Genomic DNA, 22,713 nt, shown 5'->3' on the forward strand with positions numbered 1-22,713 from the left:
TTCTGCCGGACAAAATCTGGCGCTAGTTCCCCGTTTTAAAAAATGCCGACTGGGTGGCCGGTCGTTCGCGATCTTGGCCGCTAAATTATGGAACGCGCTCCCTGTCCATATTCGCTCCCTGGAGGACCTTTTTGTCTTTAGAAAGGCTGTTAAAACTCATCTCTTTCCTCTGCCTTATTAATCTTCTTTTTCCCTTTGTGTGTCATTAGTTGTGTTATCTGTTCCAATATAGCGCCGGGACGCCCCTTAGCTGGGGCAGCTGTGCGCTCAAAAATTTGAATAACATAACATAACATAACAGATACACTCTCGTCTCTCTTCTGCTTACTTGCTGCTAACTTATCCCAATTTACTCGTAAAGCAGGCATCATCGTTTTCATCAGATTAATAATTCTACCTGGTAATTCTGAAACTAGAGGTTCAGGTTTAGCACCTCCCTCTTGTCTACCATCTGCAGCAGCAATATTCGCCCAGGTATCACCTAATTCAGCAGCATGATTCTCATGACGAATCTTCGCCCACAAAGGTTGGGGGACTACATTACCCATCAACATATCGATGTCAGCTAAATTCATAATACACGCTTCAACTGTCTGGGACAACTCCTTGTAATAACCAGCAGGATTCTTACGAGGGTCAGGTAAGGTCTGCTTAAGAGCCAAGACCTCTGCTCTCTTCGAAGGGACATGTACCCATAGTCGCTGAAAATGCGGCAGAATAACTGGATTAGCGTTTGGGTCCCCTTCCTTCCAAATTGGGGAAACTTCTCTCATTGGATACTGTCTCGCTTTTCTTCTAACAGAAGAATCAGGTTCATACAATGTCTGAGGCGGAAGGTTAGATCTAAAAGCCAGTATCGTCTCTACGGCATCTGTAATATCAGATTCTACTATCATCCCTTTAGCAAAATCCGACTGAACATCAAGTAATTCCTGCGGGATCAAACCCAAATCATTATCTTCCCATTCCTGACGCAAAAACATACACATCACATTAAAAACATACCTTTGCTTAGGCGGCTCCCACTGAAAGAAAACATATCTAACCGCTGGCAAACTATACCTTGAGGCATTTATAATCCATTTATGAGCCAACAAATCCAACACAGCCCGTTCCTCAGAACCAGGAATCTGACTACGACTCTGCTTACGCTCCGAAACAGGGGTCATATTCAGTGACCCAAACAATGGTGACAACAAATTAGAAACGGTTTCTGTCATTCGTTTTCGAACAGAAGGAGAAGAAGCAGAGATAAGAACAGGAGAATAAGTATTTTGAGGCAAAGAAGGTGTAGGGACAAGAACAGTAGAAATCGAAGATGCAGAAGCAGAAGGCAAAGGAGTTTGAGGCAAAGCTGGTAGCAAGGCTGGCGACCCTAGAATGGGTTGCGCAAGAGGAGGCAAAACCATCTGTGGAGCACCGGGTGGCTGAACAACAGCAGGAGGTTGAACAACAAAGGGTGGAACAACCGGGGGTAATAGAGGCGCAGTAGCACCCTGCACATAGGGAGGTGGCAATCTCAGTAAATGAGAGATCAATGGATCTTTTTCAAGGTCTTCAATCACTTTTGGAGGAGAAGACGGCAAAGCCGGATAACATTTAACTATGGCCATACAACGCTGTCTACCTAAAACTTCACTTGCACGCTCTTCTCCATCTTCCTTAAACTGTCTAGCAGCTTGTAATACTGACATATTCTTATCTTTCCTATCTCTCTTTGCTTGTTTAATTTCTCTCTGTTTGGCTTCCTTACGCCAAAGACGGAAAGAGTCAAACATTGCCGGCCGGGCTTTCTTTTTAAATAGCTTAACTTCTAGATTGTCTAAAATCTCTGTTTCAAAACTACCATGTGGGGGCCATTGCAAAACACCATCCTTTTTAGTATAGTGGACCCATACTTCATTATAAGTAATAGGGCCCACTCCGTGTTTAGAATAGAGGTCATAAGTCGGAGTTCCAACCGGAGGTATCGGACATGAATCCTCCAATCGGGAATCCCTGTTACTACCACAAACAAACCAATTACCAAATTTAACAAGACCAGGCATCTTGCTCACTAGTCTGGTTTCAAACTTCAAAGGGAATCAAAAAATGATACACTCGTAAATATACAAGCCCTTCGGCTTTGGGTACTGCAGCAACCAAATCAAAACCAAGGAACCAAACAAAGTCGTGGGAGCGACCCACTTATACTTAACCAAATATCTGTCACGCCACCAGAAGTCCGTCTATCGCCTCGCTTTACGAACATCAATCGGAGGGTCCAAGGCAAGGCGACAGTCAGGGCAGCAGTCCTTCGTAGCCGTTGGAAAGCGGGAAGCCTCGCAGAAAAGACCTTCGGTCCACGTCGACATGCAGGGGTCGATGAAGTGGGGGCCCTCCTCCAGAGTTTCCTCACGTGGCTCCTCGCAATCTTCGGGCTTGGACCGGTACCGCTGAAGTCGTCCCACGTTGGCCGCGCCAACTGAAGAACTGGGATTTTAAGTACCCAGCGGCGCCAGGGACACGCCCAAAGTCCTCTGGGTTCCCTTTCCTTGGTATACAGAGACACGAAATACTTCTAGGTGGCGTCAGAGATCAAATTTATTAGCTGCAGCCAGTAGCAGAAATCCCAGTAATACAACACGGTGTCCAACTCAAGAAACTGCTCAATTTACTAAGGCGAGACATCTCTATTTATACACAAAAAGGTACATTTAAAATGCACGCCCCTGCACCAAAATTCAACCAATAGAAAATACATGACATCACACAGCATCATATAGTAAAGCTCATTTTACAGTGTCCCAACCCACAAGTTAATATTTAGGCATATCTAAATAATAATCTGGAAGGCCCGAACAAACCCTTAATTGAAAGCGTAACCCATGAAATGAAGAAACAGTAAAGAAAAGTAGTTTCAGATAATGTGCAAGATAACAGAAACGTAAAGAAACTTAAAAGTTAACAAAAGTCTTGAATGGTGATTGGGAAAGTAGATAACAATCTTGCAGGGAAATTGGCATGGCAGGGTCAATTCCAGGTGAAAGGCCAGCTTCTGAAATTAACTCCAGCGCATGAAGGAAACCTTAGTTAATATACACATGACCCACAAAAGGTCAGACTGCTTTGCTCGCAGACTAACTTCTGAGGCCTACGTAAAAGGCAACACCAGATGGCAGTCACGACGCATGGCAAAAACCTATGTTTAGAAAAGAAAGTCGTGCACTTTAAAAGCACGCAAAATCACAGAACCTCATGTATACATTCTAGAATTTGGGGATTTTGTTTTCAGTGGAACTCAAAGGCTAGGTTGGCTACACCTCAGGCCTGAGGGGGACGTGTTCCAATGTAATCATCGTTCCTTATATGCAAAAGATTTGGAGCCTGATTTAGATCTTTACTCTATCACAATAGTGACGGATATCCAGGGTGCCGGAAAAAAAAATCCCATTATATCCTGTGGAAGAAATATATATCCCATTTTATCCTGTGGAATTTATATTTCGGCGGATGGGATATCCGCCACTGTTGTGACAGACAAACTCGTCCACCAAGATCTAAATCAGGCTAAATTTTGACATCTAAAGTTCAGGGTATTACTCTGTTGACCACAGGACGCTATTACATCTTCTGTTCTTTACACACAGAAGAGCTCGAGTGGGTAGATTTTTCTCTGTGAAATCACGTGACTCAGGGCAATGTGAAAGTTTCACTTCCTACCTGTGCCCTTCAGGAACAAGTATTCTGGCACAACGCATTAGAACCCGTGTTTATGCCTATGTGGTCCCAGGGTCTAATTCGCAGGGTACAGAAGCCCAGGATAGTAGTCTGGTTTAAGAACTCAGCATTTTAAAATGCCCAAGGGCAAACTATGTATTCATTGAGAGCCAATCGGATGTTGAGTATCCGGAAGGAGGGCAAGAATCCTGCCCATCTGTAATGCTTGATTGAAGTGCTGGTGTTCACCAGGCAGAAGGCCCACTTGGCGTCTTAAACTCTGTCCCACACAAGCCACTTCCTCTTTGTTGCAGTAACTTCCTGTTTGACTTCCTCCCCGAGTGTTTGAAAGAAAAACATCAAAAGTGGAACCAAAGTAGTTATTGTCCTTTTCAGTATTATATAAAGGTATATTTGAAATTATTTCCACAGGAAAATTTGTTTTTTGCAAGGGTCACAGAACTCCCACTCCCACAATGATTCTAGCATGCCCACCTGTCTTCAATGCAGTGGAGGGATTACCTCCTACTGGTAAGGGGTGAATCGTGGTCTCCTGGTGAGTGGCATTAAAGAAACTTGCAGTGGGTGAGTACACTTTTGAGGCTGTTGGTTCTGTTCAACCGACCCCACATTTAATAGTACAATGCAGTATCTCGCCACATGGCTTCCATATGTTGTGTACCACTGATCTGTCTCAAACTCCTCTTCGAGGCCCAGAGCTGTGCCCTTTACAAGTCTACATTACCAGTTAGAGATATTTTCACTAACAAAATATGATTGTTCCTATTGAAAATAATAGCCTCCCAAAAAAACTGTAAAGCCCTGCCCTTCACGGTTGTTGGCTGGATCACTTCTCACTCTCAGCTAAGTGTACAGTTTGCCAATCCTACAATTTTCCAGTCTAGAAAGACACCGCTAGGGCTAAACCACTCTTCTATTCCATGTGGTCACTCTGACTGCGTTTATGGATATGTTTATGTGCACATATGCCCTGAAGTGTAGAAAAGCATTGGATGCCAACATTGGGTTTTAATATGGATCAGCCTTAATTAAAGTCGGATAATAGCTTGCGGAAAAGAGATCTGTGAAGCACCACCCTAATATCCAATGGAACGAAATTCACAGGCTGCTGCTTGAGATGAGAAGGACATTTAGCCCAGGTTGGTCCATTTCACAATTTGGAGTGTAGTTTGTTCAGTCGCGGTGAACAGAGTTTGCAGAGGTGAATTCTGGGTGCCAGAAATGTTGGGTGTTATTTGTATGCAGACATAGGAACCAAGCAGGGGGCCTCACACTTTATACACTACACCACTGGTAACCAACTAAGAGTGATCAAGGCCCCATGGATGCTAAGGTAATTTTAAATCTGCTATTCAGAGAGAGCTGAAGGGATCTTATCAATTTATTCAGAAGCCTTTACAGCCAATAGTCAAACTGTGCGGAAATATATATGACAAGTTTTTGGGAGTGAAAAGGCCTCAACAGACTCCTCAGTCTGTCAAAATGTAGATGCATCCTTTTGAAATTCAACTAATCTCTGCATTCAGAGTTGAGCCCACGTTTAGCCCTAAATTGGGACCTAGGGTAACAGGAGTAATAGGTCATTATAAATCCTAGTCGAAAAAGTCAAGCGTTCCTAAAAATGTTAACTGAAACGTAAGATCGGTATTACATCTCCCCCACCCATCCAAGAATGCTCATGATGTCTTCATTATTGTTATAAAAGATAAACCCGAGGAACATGTCTTTCCTCTCACATGAGAGACTGAAAGAGCTGTCGGACAGGCTAAAAGTAGCTAAGAGCTAGTCTACTGTCTGTATCGCCCATGGTGCTATAAATGCACCGTGCTTGTCTCCAAGCAACTTGTAAGAGGACTTAAAAGATTTGTCTAGAGTCTGCAAAAACACTGTAAAATGTTCTTCGGGCCTCAAATATTACAGACATTAATGATCAGGTGGTCATTATTGTACTAGTGTCCCTCTTCTAATCACCACTATGCACACACTACATATGAAACAGTACACCGCAAAATTCAACAAGGTAGTTGATCACTCTCTAGATCTGGTCCTTATGCCATATCTGGAGACCTTGATCCCCAATCTGTGCCAGATCATTCTTTAATCAATCATGTTTCAGCTAACATATATAATTCGTTGATGAACATAAAGAAACGGAGCAGGTTACCTTTGCCTATTCCAAACTCAAAGATATGTCCCCATCCAAGCCTTCCAGGGTGTGCAGAGATCCTTTCTTCATCATAGACGTACTAAAAGACATGCATCCACCAATGAAATAGAAAGAAACCGTGGGAATCAAAGCCCCCTCAACCTCTCAACGAATCCATCAAGTCACAAACAACCTCGAAACACCCACTGGAATTATGGGGGATGTTTACATCGATTGCAAAATGACATATAACTCGCATTGGACATGATTGCCTTTTCTAGACAGCGGCGGCTCCTCAGCTAAGGCAGAGGAGGGTCGCCCCACTGCTCTGTGAGGGGAGACATCCGTTACAACGTGGTCTTTACACTTCAATACGTTTACAACGTGGCCAATACAACGCAAGTCGTTACAACGACTTCCCTGGATGGCGCTATACACTGAGGAATAGTATGATTTAATATTCCAACACTTTCCCTACTGTTACTTAGGCTGGAGTTGGAATAGTAAATTCAACTATTCCTTATTCCTAAGTCCAGCGCACTCCAGCACAAGTTGTTGTAACGACTGTGTTGGTGACGTCTCTCGGTGTAAAGACCACGCTGTAACGTCATACATTACTCTGTGAGCAGTTCAAAAAGAAAAAATATAATGATAATAACGCATTATTATTATAATTTTATTTTTCCATTCTAGTTTAGGAGCGGGGTGGGGCTGGGCTGCCCAGAGCAGGGGGAGGAGTGGTGGTACTCTCTAAGTGGCCAGAGCAGGGGGAGGAGTGGTGGTACTCTCTAAGTGCGCATGACAGTTTGGCCGGCTGTCTTGGGCTAGCCAAACAGTCATGCGTACTTAGCATGTTCTCCACCCAGCTGTTTTGCAAGGCTGGGTGGAGAACATGCCCAGGCTCCCAGTCCCTGTCTGAGCACTAAATCAGGCCGCTCAGACCAATCATGACGCTGCTCTCATGCTTGTGACAGCAGCGTCATGATTGGCTAGAGGAGCCTGTGTGCTTCCTGCTTCAAAGAGTCGAATACCAAGACGCCCTGCAGGTAAGTGATTTTGTTTTTTCATCCACCTTGCCTCGCCACACCCGTTAAGTAGCAGCCGCCACTGCTTCAAGACAACATCAGGAAGAAACAGAAATTGTAAATTGTTATATAAGGAACTGGCCACTGTTAAAAGGAGACAACTTGTGTAAAAGCAGAGACCAAAAAGACAGGATCGACTGTCCAGCTCCTATACTGCATATGTCCCAAAAGCAGTGATAGAGTTAAAAAAAATGGAATGACAAAAGTTACTAACTAAAGCACAGGTCCTCTCAAAAATAACCAAAGAACTGTATTTCCTATATAGCTAAAAATGTAGCATCCACATTGCAACTTCGAGCGAACAACCATGCCACATTCAAGCATTAAAAAATCACAAAAATAAGAGCAGTAATATCAGCATCCCCACCACTACCACCACACTGATGGTGACAAACGGAAGTGTACTGGGTTGTGCAGCAGGATCTAGACGTACACACTGGAGTGGAGGTGGTAAGGTCCTTTGTTTCACCCAAAAGAGAATCACTATGCTCATGAATACTTCCACCATTCTGAACTTCCGAAGTACCCAGGTAATCTGTGGTGTCAAAAATGATGTTGCCAGTGGATGGAAAGGACATGGCCTTGGAACATCAGGTCCGGACACAGGCATCCAAAGTTTTTGGGATTGTTTGATTTTTCAGCTACAAAATGGCTCGAGGCCTGAAGCCTCCAACTGACTGAAGATACAATCCGTGGCATCTGTGCACAGTTGACATTATTATGTTTCTTCCCAGAGGGCCTCTGCTGAAAGCCTTCCCTTTACATTCTTGAAATCAGTTTATTTATTTTTTATTGTGAGGCATAACAAACAAATATAAATATATATTATAGGGCCATAAGCACAAAACAATTATTGGTCACAAACCTTGCAATTCGCATAATCACAGAGTTTGCAACCTCAAAATGATTTATGACCAAGCATTAAACACTATGGGGCCCATTAGGATGGCCGGCGGATTGTCCCCTGGCGGGGGCAACCCGCCCGCCAACCGCTCCGGAATGACCCCCCGCCATATTAGTATGGCTGGGGGATCCACGGCGGACGGAAAGACCGTCCGCCGCTTTTCTGCCCTGGTCGCCTTGCGACCGGTGCGGAAAATGGTTTATATGGTGGCGGTGTCTATCAGACACCGCCATCCATATTAGCATTGTCTTTAAACAGTGCCTTTCCGTGGCGGCAATGCCGCCACAGAAAGGCATGCGGAGACTCCCTGCAGGGGCCCGTTGCGGGCCCCCAGGGACTCCGGGGGGGGGTGTGCACATGGTGGGGACCTATGGTACCCCAGTCAGTTCCATGCACAGCATGGCAGGCACCGCACGGTGCCTGCCATGCTGTGCATGCAAGTGCACAGCATGCCTTCCTGCCATTGTGGCGGGCGGTGCTGAGTGCACCGCCCGCCACAATGGTAGGAATGCAGGATGGGCCCGCCACTGTGGCGGGCGCATCCTAATGCTGCCCACGGGACCCCCTCCCTTATGGCGGGTGGTCCCTTTCACCGACAGGATGGCGGGCGGGCAAAGTCCGCCCGCCATCCTAATGGGCCCCTATGAGTCCGAAAGGCAGTAGGGTTTTGGTGCTCATTCTGAATTACCAATTGAGATGGACATAAAATAGCTTCTCCTAATTGCAGTTCGGAATTGTATGTGTCAATGGTTTGCAGCCACAATTGCATCCTCATGATATTGGTGAGTTACCAAAACCCCAAAGGAGGGGGCTAACAGATTGGCAAAGGGGAATCTGTTCCCATGGGTCAGCTGCTAGATAAGGAATCAAGCGGGTGTGCCTCTGGGGAAGTGGTCCATTAGACACAGGCTGCACCCAGACTCCTACAACACAAGAAATTATTTTAACATATCATACGATATTTAAAGATATTAAGACACCTCACTGCCTACAGCCGTTACCCTGCAGACCAGAGGACCGTGAGCCCCTTTTAGAAGCTCAGAGTCACCTCCAAGACAACCCCCCCCCACCCCGCCCCATGGAAATGAGGGGGAACGTTCTCTCCATGTTGTGGGAACAGCTTTCCATTCATGCTGTGGACAGAGACGAATATCTGAGGTGCATCTCTTCATGAAAGTTTCAGTCAGTTGGGACCCATGTGGGATTTGCATGTAAAAGATGATGCTGTTGCAGAAGTGTTTTTTTGATAGTACTAGTGGCTAAGTATTTGCTCTACAACAGTCGTGTAAGCTTCAGGAGTAGTTTATTGACCTTGCAGATCCTTGGAATGCTACATGAAACAACTGGAAGAAAAGGAGTCCGGCAGAAATGGCTTAATTCCATTTGGCTTGTAGACTTTACAAAGCACAATTTTAAAAGTTAGTTAATCACTAAATTAGGTTTTTGATAAAACTTGGAAAATAACTTTCATGCAAGTTTTTACTATTTTCCCAGAATTCAGTATTGGCCTCCTCAGGTGCAATGTAACTTAGCCCACAGTTACATATATCTTTTGGCAAACTTTCACTGCGGGGACATACTTTTTCTTAAACTTACTCAATCCCATTTTTATACAATATGCACCAGGTCCAGTGGGTTTACAGGGCACACCAAGGTACGACTTATCTAATGTATAAAACTATGGGCCAGATGTAGGTAGGCATTTACCGGTCGGTAACGGCCGAATTCGGCCGTTACCGACCGGTAAATGCAATTTGAGATGTAGGGCCCTGTATTTTACAGAATCTGTAAATTTACCGATCGGTAAATTTACCGATTCTGTAAAATACCGAGTCGGTATTTTTACCGAATCGGGAAAATTGATATGTAGGTGGGACTCTTCTGAGTCCCACAAGCATTAAAAAATCGGTATTTTACCATCAAATCCTATTTGATGGTAAAATACCGATTCAGGTGTGCATGCACATGTGTGCATGCACACCTGTGCCATATGACAGGCAGACCTGCCCTTAGGGCAGGTATGCCTGCCACATGGCACCTGAACCCGTTTTGGGGGTGCTAGAGGGTGTCAAAGTGACACCCCCTGCACCCTTGTGACATTCGATATTTACCGATTCGGTAATGACCGACCGGTAAATGCCCAATCATTCCTATGGGCTTCAAAGCCCATAGGAATGAATGGGCGTTTACCGGTCGGTATTTACCGAATCGGTAAATACCGAATTTTACCGATTCGGTAAATGCACATCTGTATTTACCTACATCTCGGTACTTCTATTTTACCACTTCTTAAATACCGAATCGGTATGATTCGGTATTTAAGAGGTGGTAAAATAAAATTACCTACATCTGGCCCTAAGTTCCTACCTGGCAGAGCACAATTCTTTGCAATGCAGTGTAGCAGTGGTTTTAAAAACTGGAGCTAGCAAGGACACAATAGTGTTCTCTGGGTTTACACATTTCAGTTAAAGGTGGGCGAGTAAAAAAACTAACAGGTAGAGCCGGCCAAGAGTCTGACTTTGCTTTCAGAGCCAATTTAGGAGCTGAGCCATAAAAATAGTTGCCATGTAAATCATGCAACAAACATAATGTAAAAATATGATAAAATCGCTTTAAATTATTTTAAAACATTTATTTCTCTAACACACAGAAGCATTTCACCTTAGTACATCAGATTATATTACTGCATTGATAGGTATACATTAAAAGTGATAGTTTATAAACAGGAACTTAGAAGAATTATGGCTTGCCCCCGCCTTGACAACAATTACTTTAGTGAATATATGTGGCCTACATTCTTGTTATATATATATATAGAGAGCAACACTATTGTCTATTAAATCAAACAAAAGAGGTTCTGAACAGCACACAACCTGAACTCATTCATTTAAAGATGAGCTGAGATGTGATAATGAAGAAAAAAACCTCAGTGAAATCAAATATTTGCCTAGGAGCACACAGTTTGGTCAAAGGGGGAAGTCGTAATTGATCAAAGGTTTTCTTGTTTCACATTGTGCAATTCAGCCACCAGATAGGTATCTCTTTCCATCACTCTTTTTTTTACATTTAAAGTCAATGCCTTGTCTTTAATTCTTGGCGGATGTGGTTAGAGCATTGGTAGCAGACAAAAGCCATATGAAAATGTGGCTCTTTTTGGGCTTGAGGTTCCGAGAGGACGTCGAGCTGAGCCAGACCAGAGCTAAATGTCTGGCTTGAGCCCAGGGCCGGACTGGCCATAGTGGGCACCGGGCAATCCCCCGGTGCGCTGCATGGGTGGGGGCCGGTTTTGGGCCCCGAGCTATAAAATGACAAAACACTCTCACCACTCCAGGCACAATATTACAGCTTTGGATTGGTAAAATACCACCCAAGCAAATCTGGAATTAATAAAAGCAACCCTTGACATATGTGTTTCACTATAGTTAAAGCTCATCAGAGAGTTATAGCTTTGTATAGACACAAGGGAGCACCCAGTATAAGTCGAGACAATACCCTTTCAGACTTAGAGTGCAACATAAACTATGCAAAAAAGGAAGCATGAACCTCTGAGTAGTTTCCAATTTTAGGTGAAGAGGAAGCACCTTTATATGGAGAACTCTACAACACCACGATACTCGCGACTCTGTAGTTATAGTCAGGATTATGTTTTTGCGTTGCTAATAACTTTGGCGCCATTTGACGAATTTTCACTGAGCTTTCTAAAAAAGTGCTCTTTTTGCCTAGTTTGTTCATGGAAAGTTTCGGGGTGATCCGTCAAGTGGAATCCTAGTAACAGGGGGTCCCAAAACACGTTTTCCCTATTAATTTTCCCATAGGAACTTTAAACATAGCTTTACACCACATTTGGTAGAAAGCTAGATCTTGGTCCTGAAACAGTGCTTCTTGTGCTTTGGTGTAAATCCGTTCAGTAGTTTCTGAGCAATTAATGTGGTGGATCTGCGCTTGTTTTTGAACCCCCTCCCCCCTGGGGTGGGGGTTGAACATGGCGGGAGGAGAGAGGCATAGTTTTTGGGGAGGGGGTGCATCCCCTGAGGCTGGCTCACAAGCTATGCCCCAGGGAGCCGGCCCCCGGGACATAGCAGTTTGCTTGCCCGAACCGAAGCGGGCAGGGAAACCTGTGTTTGCTCTCGGTTTGCATGAGCATTTTCGAAACTCCCACTAAGCAGGAGCAAACACAAAGTCTGCTCCCAGTGGGCGTGAGCTTTGAAAATGCTCCTGCCCCCTGGGAGCAAACTTTTGATATGTTTCCATGCCCGCACTGAAGCTAGCAGGGAAACAGATCTAAATATTGCTCCTACCCAGATGGAGCAGCATTAGTAGCTGCTCCCTGCGGGCTTCTGCCACATGAGGGGGGGAGCTGGCCCCCAGCAAGGGTATGGTAGGTGCCCTGGGTGGGCACCCACCTTTAAAAAATGCGGGCCCTGGAAGATTTGGTACCCAGGGCCGAAAATGGCTCAGGGAGAGGGGAAGCGTTGCGCTCTTTCCTTTAAGTTTAAGAAATTACTCTGGTGGATGGGGCACCTACGGATTAAAAATGCTAGGAGTGTGGGGCTGAGCAGGCCCCTTCCCTTTCTTTAAGTAGTAGCCCAGGGGGGTGGGATACCCAGGGCCTAACAAGACTTGGGGAGGGGGCACGCAGTCCCCTCCCCTTTATTTTGAGTTGTGGCCCTGCACAGTGTGATGGTTATCTGCCCACAGGGCTAGCCGCAGGCCAGGACTTGTGCCCTCTCCCCTCATTGTGCATGATTGAAGGCCCTGTGCAGTATGGAGTTGGCTACATGTGGGGCTCTGCAACCAACCACCTGCTGCGCACGGCCCAATGCCATGCCCGGCAGGGGGTTGGATTATGTAAAGATTACCTTAAGTTTAAAAAACTCTCGAAATTCCCTAGAAAAAAAAGTTACAGTAACGTTATAATTAGGTGAAATGTTCAGTAACAACATAATGTTTGTTTTAAACTCTGAAAACCATAGAAATTCCCCAGTCATAGTTCTAGTTATCTCAAATCACTATAACTTGTGCTCTAACATAACTATAACTCAGTCCCTCACTATGCACTGCTAATTACCCCACATATTACATCACTCATGATATCTTCTATGACTTCATTGAAAATATCACTGCAGTGAAATTATTGATGAGAAAATTGTGCAAGGCGGTGCACGAGTTCTAGTTATGTCAGTGCACGAGTTATGCTTACTTGAGAAAATTCTAACTATAACTGGTGAATTTCTGTGGTTTATAGAGTTTATAACTTGACTTTGTTACTGAACATTATAACGTTACTTTAACCTTTGTTTTTTTCAGTAAATATATATTTATATATAGAGACAGAGAGAGACTTGTTAGACTATAAAAATGTGGTGCAAGAGGTTTCCACCTCATACTATTAACAATTTGGTATGTTAATGCCTGTTCTAACATATCCTAACATTCATATAGGACATCTCCACTACATCAGTCTTCCATTTTAGTCATCCTTTCTAACCTCCATATCCGTCCACCACTATATTCCTAACATACCTATATCTTCTTGCTGCCTCATCTTGAAGCTTTTGAACTATTCCACATATTTGAAACCCAAAGCGCCGGGATGCTCCTCTGGAGTTGCCGTGCGCTATAAAAGAAATAAAGTAACATAACATAACATAACTCTACGAACTCATGCATTAGTTTACATAATTTTTAGGTCGAGCATTCGAGACCGCTTGTATATACTTTATTAATATATAAGTATATGTGTATTACTTTGTGGGCTCTGGAGATCAGCCCTAGGACTTGTCTGCTTCCACTTAGGGACTTTTTTTCTGTTTACCTGCCTCTATTTACTGTCTTGATAGAAAATAACCAGCAGAGGTCAGTAAAATACCAGAATTGCTTTCTGATGAGGGACTTTCTATTTTCTATTTTTCTGGCAGCGGCCTCTATTTAACTTTCTTGATAGAAAACGACCAGCAGAGGTCAGTAAAATACCAGAATCACCTTCGCATTCTCTAGATTCCAGTCCATAGAAATTGTCTTCCACGAGCACCCGTAGACAATAATATTTTTTCAAATCTTGTATTTTCAGTGATATGACCACCGATGGCCCTGATTTTATATTAAAAACAGAGCTTTGGACTATATCATTTCCCGCTGAAAGGCAATATTTCTCTCCATGTGTTACCATTTCTGGCATGTCACACAGTTTGGTGCTTCCTTTCCCTCCATGTTAAAGAACAGTAGATGTTTCAGCACCCAGGCTAATGTGCTGCATAGCTAAATACATATAGGTCGCAAAGGCGAGACCGTTTGCATTGCAAATGCTTGTTAATGAATGTTGGGCATTTTAATGTTTTGTTTCCACAAATGTTATATAAATGGTTTCAGTATTTCCAAAATATATATTTCTCTTTTGTTTCATAGTTAGAATTTGTCACACTGGAAGAAAACGATGGCGGGAAAAGGTACAGGTAGTTTTAAGGAAAACCCTGGTGCAAAGTTCTCTAGATCTTCTACTGACGTGGATCAGAAGAAGATGACTCACATGCAGCGGGTACGATATCTGGCCTATGAAAAGCCCAGTAAAGAAGTGGAGATGTCTGTGCTCAGCACCCGGAATCGGCTGAGGGAGGATTCCAGGGCTTTACAAGCAGCACCCAGGTTGGCTCACGATGCGGAGCAAATCAGACAGGCCAACGTGGTAGGACAGCTAAAGGCGGCAGAAGCCAGGAACCGTGTCCGGGTGCTGAGACTTCGCTACCAGAGCTTGAAAGTCAGTTCTAAAAAAGCTTCTTCTGCCTTTTCTGTTATCATATGTTGTGCAGCGGCTTCTAATTTTCTCCCTTTGTTGTGTGATGGCACATAGACCCTCTTCTTTCTGTCTCTCACCTGTCATGATGCCATGTAGCCTCTCATCTGCTTCTGCTATTATCATGTGATGCACAAAGGCTCTCTCTGTCCTCTCTATATTATCATGAGGTGTACAGAGGCTCCCCCTACTTTAGGCATGTCATACAATATGATTAGGGCTCTCGGTTTTATTTTATTTATTTTTTGGGCATTTCCGTTTGTATTTATCCATATTTGTTTTTTGTCAATTTTATCTGTATTTATCCATATTTATTCTGGATCTTGTGAAAAAATATAGCTGAAACTAATATATTTCCACATTTATTTAGCTGATAAATGTATGCTCTTAGTTGAATGCCTGACAGAATTCAATGACATGAACACCCAAAGACGATAAATCAATAAACTTATATAAAAACATGGAAATTTTAGTATAAACTGTGGGCATATCTGCTGCTGTTTAAACCTCATTTCTAAAATGTTCTTCATTTTAAATTCCCTGCACCTCTCAATCTATGCAGCTATTGGCCTGGTAGTAATTTAGAATCACTTAAAAACAACTGAATGTCTGTTTTTATCCATATTTAAACATTTTAAATACATACAGGAAAATAAATGGTTTTCTGTCTGCATTTATCTGTAAAATTCAGTTAAAACGGAAAACATGGAACCTTAAATATAATGTACCGAGGCTTTCATTATTCCCTACCTTTCTTTACAGTGTGGTGAAGAAAGGTTCCCTACTTCCTGTTTGCATTATCATGTGATGAAGCCCCCCCTTTCTGTGTACTGTCGTGATAGCACAAATGCTCCAACTCATGATGGAGCAGCAGGTTGGAAGCATGAGTGGGAGGGTCTGAATGAGGCCTTTGTGGGTTGGTGGCTTTTGGTATGTCAGAGGAAAAGGTGTCATTATGATATTTGAGCTGCCTAAAAAGGACACCTGCAGGCTGAGGAACTTGCATATCCTGCCTTTCATGACTTCAAGGTTGAGATTTACGTGGGTTTAGTGTGGATTGGGATTTCCCTGGCCTATTCTGTCTGAATAGGATATGGTGGTTGGGCTATTGATCCGGCTTTGCGGTCGTAGGTTGAAGTCTACTGATGGAGATTTGATACAGTGGATGCACACTAACTTTTTGCTCCGGAGAATCTGATTATAAGCACCCTAACAAATTGCCAATGTCCATAGTCTGTTCAAGGTAAGAATATACGGAAATTCATTGATGTATGGCACCAAGGCATCAGCCATTTGCTAGTGACTGGGCAAGATGGCATACCTCACACATGCTACGAGGGCCTTGTGGCCACGGCTAACTCTTTATTTGTACTAATTTGTCCCCTCCCCCATCCATTCTTTAATGCCCCTTGTACATGACAAGTCTTGCCCTTTCCCAACTCCTTCTGCTGCCCTCCAGTGGTAGGGAGAGGAAGATCAAGGGGTTAGAAAAGCATGGAGAAGGAATAGAAGAGGGCACACAGGATAGGGTACAAGAAGCAGAATGGAAGAGAACTGGATGTATAGGAAGAAAACTAGAATGCATTCAGGACTGATGACCCTAAAAGTAATCCAGGCTAGAATTAATAAGGTCCAATACTGACTTTATACGGGGGAAATAAGATCTTAGGATTGTTCACAAAAAGTGATAATTGAATGCAGAGAATAAACGAGATCACCAAGTGAAGATGTGTGGAGTTTAATATAGTATGTCCAAGAACCTACCGTTGTAGGGCACCGAAAGAATATGAAAAAGCACGAGATTGGGCATGTGGATAGGAAACCAAAGAAATGATTCAGGAAGAATGTGCACACACCCTACCACCAGCACACACGCAATCTGGTACCAGGAGTGCAAGGTCTCATCATCAACATCCACACCATCTGATACAAGCGGCATGAGCACACAGCTTTATCGCTTGCACCCCACAGTCTAGTAAAGTCAGCAGGAGTTGACAGGTTCACACCATCATTCACACAATGTGCAATAGACAACAGGCATGTAAGTTCTCCAAGGGGTCTTCATTTACAGTCATAAGCATTGACATGTCTCATCCATGCACAGGATCCTTGAGCACTTTTTACTAATTATATATATGGACACACATAACCTACGTTTCAATTTTGAAAAGCCAATTTTTAAAACAGCCAAAGCAAAGTTTCTGATTGTCTATTGTGAGCTATATATGCCAAATTCCATTTCGTTATAAACATAAGCCAGTTGTAAACACAGTACTGGTCACTGATTAAACACAAATACAAGAAAACTGTATGAAAAGGGGGGCAGGCTATCCAAACAGGCTGCAGTGTGGAAATGCTTAAAAGTTGTCACTGTTCTTTTAGGGAAAGTCACTGCACGAGTAGCCATCATGCCCTGTCAGTGACAGTTGAGCCAGTTCTTTGTTCTCACACCTGCTGGTGATAGGATCTTGGAGAACTGACCTCTGCCTTCTTTGGGTTTTTTTGCTTGGAAAATCCTTCCGAACGTTTATGAAAACGGTTTTACTCAATATCTTTAGGAACTGAGGGCCAGATGTATCAATATTCGATTTTGCGATTCCATAATAGCGAATTTTACCGATTAGCTATTTTGAAATCGCAAAATGCAACATATGTAGGTTTGGCAAAGATAATTGCCATTCCTATATATTCCTTAATTGCGAATCGCAAATTGTTATTTGCTATTAAGGAATACCTTCCCATTCCTTTCTATGGGCTTAGAGGGCCATAGGAAGGAATGGTAAGACATTCGCAATTTGCGAGTACCAAATAGGTACTCACAAATTGCGAATGCAATTTCAAGAGTGATAGGGGGGCCAAAAGGCCACCCTGCTGCACCCTTTAAAAGGTGAGTGTGCACATGTGGCGCACATGCATGCACTATGGGCATGTATTTACTCCACATGGCACCTTGAAAAATGCGAAAAAGTGAATTTTTCATGGAAATCGCATGTTACCACCAACTCGAAGTTGGTGGCAATTTGCGATTCCTTACACGGAGGGCGCAAATTGTTTGGGCTTCCTACATTTCCACAACGGCCCCTCGCGGCGGGATGCCTGACTTTCACCTTGTGGATACCCTGCTATCTCACAGGGGAATACCAGGAAGGGTTCCCTAAGCAAGCGCCGGGACACCCACTGCGGGTAGCTGTGCGCTATATAAGCTCAACTACATACATTTAAGGAATTGCAAATTGCAATTCCTTAAATGCATTCACAAAATAGGGAATCCAAATTTTTGTGATTCCCTATTTTGCAAATGCCTTTTGGGATGATATACCCCAAAAGGCTTTTTCCCGTTCGCAAACGGGACGATTCTGCGAATTGGCCCGTTAGCGAATGGGAAACACACTTCATACATTTGGCCCTGAAAGTTTTATTTTTTATGTCTACTGACAAAAGTTTTTGCTTTTCCAAAAGAATACCATCTCTCTCTTTGTAAAAAGCCCTCCATTGAGGTGGGAAAAGGTGCAAACAAACCTCTAAAGCATTTGTATTGTTTGCTTTCTGGAGTCTTATTGAACTGGTGAATCTCCTTATTGAAAAACATTATCTAGAAGGACAATTAAGGACTGGCGAAAATCAGGTTACATGGCCTTTGAGACAATCAGTGAAGGAGCAAAGAATCTGCTTCCATAAGATCTAAGTGGCATAGAGGCTTCCTCTACCATAGTTCGCTCCACCACCTAAAGAAACTCCCCTACTGGCAGATGTAGAGAGAGTTCCTATCAAAAGAAGCACCAACTTTTCCAGTTGACTTTGAGGTCTATGATGTCGAGATCGGTGCCATACTCTGTCAAGAACAGGGTCGACTTTGAGATTGCATTTGATATCGAGGCATCCATGGAAATGTGTGGAAATAGTCATTGAAATTGAAGCGTTCACCTTGGAAGCATCCCTCTTCTCCAATGGGACAACATCGAGTAGCTCACCACATGTTTCAGCAGAATAGGTTCCTAAATTACATAGGTTAAGAGTCCCTGGCACCTCAGACTCTGAATTCTCAAGAGAGTTTTTACCATCAAGCCTTACTTTACCTGTGGGAAGTCTCTTAACAGGCACAGCATCTCTGCAGCATCTTTCATTAGCCCATGACTCGCCGATTCCTGCTTCTGCAGGACCATTTCCCTTTGCTTTACATTCTTTCATTTCAATTGCTTTCATCTCCAACTCCCTTACCATCCACTTCAAATGGAAGTTCTCTGCCTGCTAGTCGGTGCTTTAGGAGACCACTAGCACTCTAGAAAATGTACGCATCATGTTCATCTCATCAAGAGCCAGATGTTCGAGGTCAACATACCTCTCAGGATCTTATACCCGATCTTACTGTTCCATTAGAGACTATTCCCATACAATTCCTGATTCTCCATCTAGTATCGCTCCCATAGGCCATGTCACCGTATTCAATCAGGTCTTGGTGAGAGGTCCCAACAAACTATATCATTCCTCCTCTTACAATGCAAACAACAACCTATGTCATTTTCGAAACTCTTCACCATTTTGAAGCCACAATTTCACTCCTTCCGTTGGTCTTTGGCTTGTTAGAGCTGCAATGGAATTGTTCTTGAGTACACCAGCAGTGAGAGCTGCACCAGCAAAGAAGAAGACGAAATATAAGTTACATAAACAGAAACCTCTAAACCATTCACTATCATGGAGTGCTCCTAGATACACAATCTGCAAAGGCTTTATCCTATTGATGAGAGTGTCATAATCTTCTCAAAATGTACATCCAATAGCTCGTCAAATCTCTTCTCTGCTGAGGCCCATGACATCTTGCATCTTCTTGGTTCCTCATGCATGACTGAGGATGAATCCACCTCAGCAATGTCTGGAGGATCAGTGGTGCCAACTCCCAGGCAGCTGTGAGGACAGGTTAGATCCCAGAAGTTAGGATCAAATCATTCTGTTGGTGGTGCCATGTGGAATGAAAGCAATTCCTTTCCGTCAGGATGCACCTTCACAGGCTTTAGTGATAGATGTCTCCCTCATCGGACTGGGGAACACATAGATCATCTATAGATTTGGGGCACATGGTAAGAAAAAGAGATGTTCAACAATCTCATGCTCCTAGAACCTAACATGGGTCCTGGAACTCAAATCATTTTCTTCCAACTATCAAAGTGCAGTCTCTTTTAATTCAGGCAGACAACATGACAACAATGAACAAACAGGAAGGAAATCAATCCAAAATTCTGTCCTTCAAAGGTCAGGTTATCTGGGACTATTTTATTGCCAGGGATCTACACACCATGACAGTCCATCCTGGAAGTTCAAAATGTGCAGGTAGACTCTATCAGCAAGATTTTGCAAGACAATCACAAGTGGGTGAGTAACAACAAAGTGCTAGCCAACGTGTTCTGCAAATAGGGTTTTACCTAGATAGATCAGTTTGCAAAAACAGAAAACAATAAATGCCAAAGTTAGGCCTTCAGATTCTACCAATCGGGCATATTTGGGAATTCCCTTTTTATAAACTGGTTGAGGAGGTTTGTTTAAACATTTCCACCCATCTCCCTGATTCCAACTGTCATCATCAAATTACTAAACGGGAAGGAACGTATGATTCTAATAGCCCTACAATGGCTCCGTCAGTTGTATTCCACAGACCTCCCACACCTCTCAGAGTCTCCATGAAGAAGCCGCTGTACAGAGTGGATCTCCTGTTCATGTTTGGGGATCACACCCAGCTTCCCATTCTTTCATCGTTGAACTTGTCAGTCTGCTCCTAATCATGAATATTACCATTTATACCTTCCTCAAGAATGTATGGATATCTTGAAGGGGGGCTTGGTGTTCCTCTACCAGGGCTTCCTATGCTTTCAAATGAAACGGGTTCCCCATCTCGTGCATTCAGAAGAATATACGCCCAACTAGCTGCAATGGGGAGGTGGTACTCCGTTATAATCTCCAGATGACCAAGATGAGGCTGCAGTTTCCTTGTTAAAGGTACATCTTGCCGCCATTACAGTTTATAGAAAAAGTCCTTCACATACCTATTTTTTTCAGATTTCCAGTGATGATTTTAAAAGGGATTTAACAAGTCTTTCCCCTGGTAGGAGACCCCATACCCTCCAGGGGAGCTTAACGTAGTTCTCTCTGAATAAGTGTTCCCTCCTTTAGAATAAATTCCTAAAGTTACCTTACAGCTTTTATCCTAGAAAGCAGGAACACAGTTTTCCTTGTAGCCATCACTTCTGCTCTGATGCTGTATGATGTCCTTGACCATAAAAAAGGTTCAGTTTCTTAGTATTGAGGCACCTAGGCGCTCTTTGAGCCAAGCCAACCCGTTTATATCTCCATGGGGGCAATTAATCTGTGAGATCTTCATCAGGGATGATACCATTTTTTATTCACAACAGTTGGGTATGCCTAAAAAGGTCCAATAACCAGGCATTAATAGGGATGATTTGTTTTGAAGAATATCAATTTAGAATTTCCTTTTTGGAGCCATGTGTGCCTACCAGTTTCCCCGTAATATGTAGGCCTTGATATACTGTAAACACAAAAACAAAAACGAAACTCAAGCCACTAAATAATATATTGCACACACACTGTTAAATTCCTTCACCAAAAACACCCAATTATAACAGTTAAATTGGGGCTTTCACTCAGTTGGTAAATCAATTTTCGCTGTGGAAAAAGAAGAGGCATAGAAATGACTTTCTTGAAATTGTCCTAACCTTCTTTAACATAACATAACATATGTATTTGTAAAGTACGTTCACCCCAACAAGGTCTCTTGGCGGTGAATAACAGATGTTTATTGTTACCCAACTCAATGGTACTCATTTTATCGACCTCAGATGGATAAAAGACTGAGTGGACCCGCCGGGGTTTGAACCTCTGACCATGAGGTCGAACACAGGCTCCTGCAGTGGATGCATTAGTCCACTGAGCCACCAGACCCGCCTTATGCGGATGTCATGGAGCGACTCCGCTTCCGCCTGGATGCTCAAGTATCCGTTAATCTTTCCAAACTCTCTGCCTTCAATTTATTATTTCCACCTGACGTCCAAAATTACAAGTTCCTGTGAGATAATGTGACACAGGGAATTCATGCGAAATGTAGTTCTGTATGCGGCTTTAATGTGATTGAATGTATGTCCAACAACGTACATGATTTCTCATGGGAAATGTAGTTTCTCATGGGAAACAGTTTCTTCATGTAGTGATATTTAAAAAAACGTTTTATCTTCACAATTCTCCGATGTATAATTTCCATGTCATTTTGACAAAAAATCTTTTTTCCTCAATTCCTTAGTCAGTAATCCCTCGCTAATACATATTCGTTAGTTAGTCCCTGACGATCCCTTACTGATAAGATATGTGGTGTCAAATACAGAATTCCGCACTCTCATGGGAAATGTAGTTCCACCGTTCTATACTCATAGAAACATTCCTCCTTGTGATTTTATTAAAAATGGTACGTGCAATATAATTTACTCATGATTCAAAGGTTTTCGATCTCAGAAAATTCCTTATAACATTCGTGAACTTCAGATGCAATATTTTGTGTTGATTATGCACCAATTCTCTTCCTTCAACAGCTAATGGGGCATACCGAGCAGTTGCCACATTTATGATGTCCCTTATTACGTGGCAAACCAAGCATTATACCCAGCATAGTTGGTTCCTTATTAATTTCCATATTGGAGTGTACAATGATATCTCAGATGTTTTATTAAGCTTGAGCGCAAACAGGGGCTCTCCCACTGTAGGGCATTTATTCTTTATCATGTGCCAATTCTTTCTGATAATTTTCTTGATTTAATTTGTATAGAAGTTATACGTTATTACACATACCAATCCTTCATTATTTGGTTTACTTTTTTCCTCCAACGGGGTGTCTTTTGGGATAGAACATGCCCTTATTAATGAACTACGTAAGAGTTTATTTGGGCAACCCTTAATTTCTTGAGGAGTTTATTTGCATACTTGAAATAATCTTCTTTTTATTGAAATTCCTACGAATTTTGAGAAACTGACTGTATGGCAAATTATCTTTGAGGCTGCACTGATGAAAGCT

At 43.0% G+C, this 22,713-nt stretch overlaps 1 protein-coding gene across 1 annotated transcript in view; it reads left to right on the forward strand.

Moving 5' to 3' along the window:
- The window catches only part of LKAAEAR1 (LKAAEAR motif containing 1), a 129,933-nt gene that overhangs the window by 44,499 nt on the left and 62,721 nt on the right, over positions 1 to 22,713 (forward strand). Inside the window, exon 2 of the mRNA XM_078650432.1 lies at positions 14,261 to 14,609. Within this exon, the coding sequence (XP_078506558.1) occupies positions 14,289 to 14,609 (321 nt within the window). The 5' untranslated portion in view covers positions 14,261 to 14,288. The remainder of the gene's footprint in view (positions 1 to 14,260; positions 14,610 to 22,713) is intronic.

This window comes from Lissotriton helveticus, chromosome 7 (genome assembly GCF_964261635.1).
Source record: "Lissotriton helveticus chromosome 7, aLisHel1.1, whole genome shotgun sequence".
In the NCBI taxonomy this organism is placed as follows: domain Eukaryota; kingdom Metazoa; phylum Chordata; class Amphibia; order Caudata; family Salamandridae; genus Lissotriton; species Lissotriton helveticus.